Source organism: Clupea harengus, chromosome 18 (genome assembly GCF_900700415.2).
Source record: "Clupea harengus chromosome 18, Ch_v2.0.2, whole genome shotgun sequence".
Lineage (NCBI taxonomy): Eukaryota > Metazoa > Chordata > Actinopteri > Clupeiformes > Clupeidae > Clupea > Clupea harengus.
In genome coordinates this window covers 16,707,568-16,712,237 of record NC_045169.1, presented here as the reverse complement: position 1 = coordinate 16,712,237, position 4,670 = coordinate 16,707,568, and the positions used below count along the sequence as shown (strand labels likewise).

Sequence of the window (4,670 nt, the reverse complement as noted above, 5' to 3'; positions counted from 1 at the left end):
AGTGTTCACATTCGCAAATGTTTGGATATATCTCGGGTTTAACACGGATTCCCAGGGGACCGGAGAAAGGGCTGAAATGTGTTGCACTGTGCGTAATCACAGACTGCAAACCCAAAAGACACGCACGCACAAATCACCTCCCCAACTTATCTCCACCACTTTCTGAATATATATATATATATTTAATTACACGTTAATAGTGCATGGTGATCTAATATAATTCGTAAGAAGAATAGCTTCATACATAGACTGTTAAAGCAGCTAAAACGGATCATATCGGATCATCTCCCCAGGACACTCTCTTGGAGAGGGTTGGAGCGTACAGAGCTAATACAACGAAGCTTCTTCATCCTTCCGCTGAGAGAAATGGACTGGGCTGATAGGGGCGGGGACCGGCTCCGCTTGAAGCGTGTACAGCACATGGGTAGCGGGAGCGCTCCTTGGTGCTCAGTCAGGAGGGACAGCGCAACAGACGGAGGAGTGGCATTGCGCGCCGTACATCAGAGGACCGGGGATTTAAACTTAAAAATGGGAGAAATAAACGCTTGACCTGATATCATATCAGAGCGTTGCTAAGTTGAATACGGTTTATTTTGCTCGCATTTTATTTAATGTTTTTTTTTCCCCCTTTCTATCTCACTCAGTATTTTTTTTAGAAATGACATGATGTCATTCTCAAAAAGATACGCATTTCCACGGAGCTCGGAACGGGGGTCTCGCATAGGATTTACCAAGCGAAGAGCGTAAAGTTTCTTTTTTTCAACATGAAACATTTCGTGGAAAACCAATAAGTGAAAAAGAGGAACGAAATGGGATCTCTCAACTCCAGTGGAATTGATGCTTTCCCCTTCTTCCCTGCAAATTCCTCCCGGACGCTGGACGCTCAGTATTCCCTGGCGACAATTGCCGGTCTGGCAGCGCTCGTAAGCTTTCTCATTTTGTTCACCATTGTCGGGAATGTGCTCGTGGTGATCGCAGTACTAACAAGCCGGGCACTCAAAGCCCCACAGAACCTCTTCCTGGTCTCCTTGGCTACAGCTGACATTCTGGTGGCTACACTGGTGATGCCGTTCTCCCTCGCCAATGAGCTCATGGGATACTGGTACTTCGGCAAAGTTTGGTGTGGCATCTACCTGGCATTAGACGTCTTATTCTGCACCTCCTCCATCGTCCATCTGTGTGCCATCAGCCTTGACCGGTACTGGTCGGTAACGCAGGCGGTCGAGTACAACCTGAAACGGACGCCGAGGCGCTTGAAAGGCATCATCGTGGTGGTGTGGCTGCTGTCGGCGCTCATCTCCTCGCCGCCGCTCATCACCATCGAGGGGCACCCGGAATTCCAGGCGCTGCGCCCGCAGTGCAAGCTGAACGACGACACCTGGTACATGCTCTCCTCCAGCATCGGCTCCTTCTTCGCCCCTTGCCTCATCATGGTGGCTGTGTACGTGCGCATCTACCAGGTGGCCAAGACGCGCACGCGCAGCGCCTCCGGGAAGAAGAAGTGTGTGGTGGGCTCTGACGGTGTGACACAGACGCAGACGGAGAACGGATTCAGCAAGGCGGCGGTGACAGGGGTATCGGTCGGGGATTCACCGGTGGGGGTGCTTAGGGTCAACGGCGAGCAGCGGGAGAACGGACACTGCCTGTCGGCACCCACCACACCCGCGCGCGGCCAGATGACCACCACCGGCACCACCACCACAGAGGATCTGGAGGCAGAGGAGAGCAGCTCGTCGGAGGGTAAAGGCGCACGGCAGGAGAAAGACCCGGCAGGGGGGTCACCGGTGACGACGATGGCCGTCGTGTTGAGGGCGACGGCCGAGCGACGAGGGGCGGCGGGGAGGCCGGCGTCCAGCGGCAGCGGCGGAGGTAGCGGCGGGGCAGACGGGCACAAGGGCAGCGTTCAGCCCAAGCACGCCGGTCGGGCATCGCGCGCCAGCTGCAAGTCCATGGACCTGTTCGCCTCGCGGCGGAAGCGGCGTGGCACGGCGTCGCGCAAGAAGGCTTCGCAGGCGCGCGAGAAGCGCTTCACCTTCGTGCTGGCCGTGGTCATGGGCGTGTTCGTGATCTGCTGGTTCCCCTTCTTCTTCACCTACAGCTTGCAGGCCGTGTGCCGGGCCTGTTACATCCCCGACCCTCTCTTCAAATTCTTCTTCTGGATCGGGTACTGCAACAGCTCCCTCAACCCCGTCATCTACACCATCTTCAACCAGGACTTCCGCAGGGCCTTCCAGAAGATTCTCTGCAAGTCCTGGAAGAAATCCTTTTAGGAGACGAAGCAATCAATCAGTCTGCTGGAAGTCAATAGAGGCAAAAATGATGGGAGGATTTAGCAGGACGTCCATGGAACATACTGACAATCAGATTTTTTGTACGTGACAGTGCACAGTGGGGGGAGGCAGCAGGAACCAGACTGGAGTTTATACTGGGACTGGTTTGTACAGCACTGTAAATAAGCCAGTCAAGCACAGCCATAGGCCACCAAGTATCTGAAGCAGCCGTCTCAGTGGCAGCAGAGTCACCCTCTCCCTGGACCTACACGGAGTCGCTGCATCTGCGCTCACATCTATGGTCACACAACAGGATATGGACATATCCCCGAGGCAGATCTGTCCGCTATTTTTCCTTCAGAAGCAAGGGCAGCACACACACTCACACACACACACACACGCGCACACACACACACACACACACACACACACACACACACACACACACACACACTCACACACACACACGCACACACACACACACACACACACACACACACTCACTCACACACAAGCACACACACACACACACTCACACACAAGCACACACACACACACACACTCACACTAGCGCACATGCGCACATGCACATGTTCACACACACACACACACACACACACACACACACACACACACACACTAACAGATGCACACACAGGCTCTTCCTTTTTGCTATTCTCTCCCTTTCTTTCTCTCTCTACCTCATACACACTCCTTCCTTTCTCTCTCTCTCTCTCTCTCTCTCTCACACACACTGTGACACACACATTGTGTCTCTTACATAGACACACATACACACAGACCTGCCCACACACACACTCACACACACACACACACACACCGCCTGCTCAGAGTGCCTCTCGCCTTATGGATGCTGAGCACCTTTTTCAGCTCTCTCTCTCTACTTCTCCCACGTCCCCTCTGCATCGCTCTGTACCTCCCAAAGAACGCCAGCGAGTGCCGCAACTGTCTGTGTGTGTCCTAACCCCCCGCTTCTTCTCCTAAGCATGCTAAAACATCAGCACAGGATCACACAGCACAGGACAGCACAGCACAGTACAGCACAGCACAGCACAGCACAGCTCAGCTCAGCTCAGCTCAGCTCGTCCCTATAAAGTAGCCCTTTAAAAGATTGGTCAGTCACTGATGGAGGGGGGGTGGGGGTGGGGTGCCGGTGGTTTGTGATGATTGAGAATGACTGCTGCTTACATTGGTTGTGGTTCAAAGTGTTACCGGTCTTTCTATGGCCAAAGGGAAAAAAAGTTTATTTATTTTTGACTGTGGATACTGATGAAATAATAAATATTTAAAGTGAACAGTTATGAGAGTGTTTGTTTCTGAGACACCTCTGTTTTTTTTGGGGGGGGGGGGGGGGGGGAGAGTGGAGCTGTGAGCTGTTTGATTGGCCAAACCTTTAAAAACTGAACACTCTGGCTGATTTTAGAAATCAATGCACTCCCTCTTTATTTATCTATCTATCTATCTATCTATCCATCTATCCGTCTTTCTATCCATCTATCTATCTATCTATCTATCTACCTATCTAGCTATGACCTTATCTATCAGAAGATATATCCATCTCCAGACCTTATTTCACAGTATCCTTTGGTGTACATATGTAACACATTTATTGAGCCATTTGGGTGAAATGTGAGCTGGGTTTCGCCAGTAATGGTTCTGACCAAATTCTGTCCTACAGACTCCGGCCCTTTAAATCCCCATCAGTGTCTGTGTGCCCTCACCATATGTTTACATTCAGAAACATTAAGTCTAAAACTGATCAATACCTTCGGGTAGCACTGCTGTAAACTGAGTCCGCAGGAAATGGTGGAGGCTGTGGAAACATCGTTTTCTTCCTAAACGCAGCTTCTCTTCAAAGGTGATAGCACAGATGGTTGCCATCAGCAGAGAGTGTTTGACATCAGTGGGGCTGGCTCTGCGAAAGATTGTTTCTGTAAAGAGATCTTGTATACACGTTCAGGCCAATCAATTCGATGCAGGTAGGCTGTTGGAAATAATATGCGCATTCCTTGAAGAAAATGTGCTACTTAGAGCTGATCTTGTGTTCTAGTGTTCTTTGGCTTGTCCTCATTGTTACCGCTAACAGTGATACAAAGAACACTGAGATTTCCTTATCCCTTGAAGGGTTCTCAATTCAAGGTGTTGTCCTTGATCCTTGTGAAAGACTCCCCCCCTTTCAGCACTTTTATTTTTGTTTCCATTCACAGAGCAAGTGTGCAAACACCAGTCGTTCTGAGCCCTCTGGTTTGACAGCAAGATAACTGTGACTACAAAATTGGTTGAATGTGACAAATAGTGAACTGGATTATAATCGAGGAGCCCAAGGACAAGCACAAGGCCATTTGTAGAAATCACAGAGAAAACCAGAATGTGTGGTTT

General features: G+C 50.6%; 1 protein-coding gene across 1 annotated transcript; it reads left to right on the top strand.

The window, feature by feature from the left end:
• The first annotated feature begins 284 nt into the window (after positions 1 to 284).
• LOC105912885 (alpha-2 adrenergic receptor-like) lies at positions 285 to 2,673 on the top strand. The gene is made up of 2 exons (XM_042710432.1): positions 285 to 1,777; positions 1,874 to 2,673. Exons 1-2 carry the CDS (start codon positions 810 to 812, stop codon positions 2,268 to 2,270), a joined length of 1,365 nt encoding a protein of 454 aa, XP_042566366.1. The 5' UTR covers positions 285 to 809; the 3' UTR covers positions 2,271 to 2,673.
• Positions 2,674 to 4,670: the final 1,997 nt, after the last annotated feature.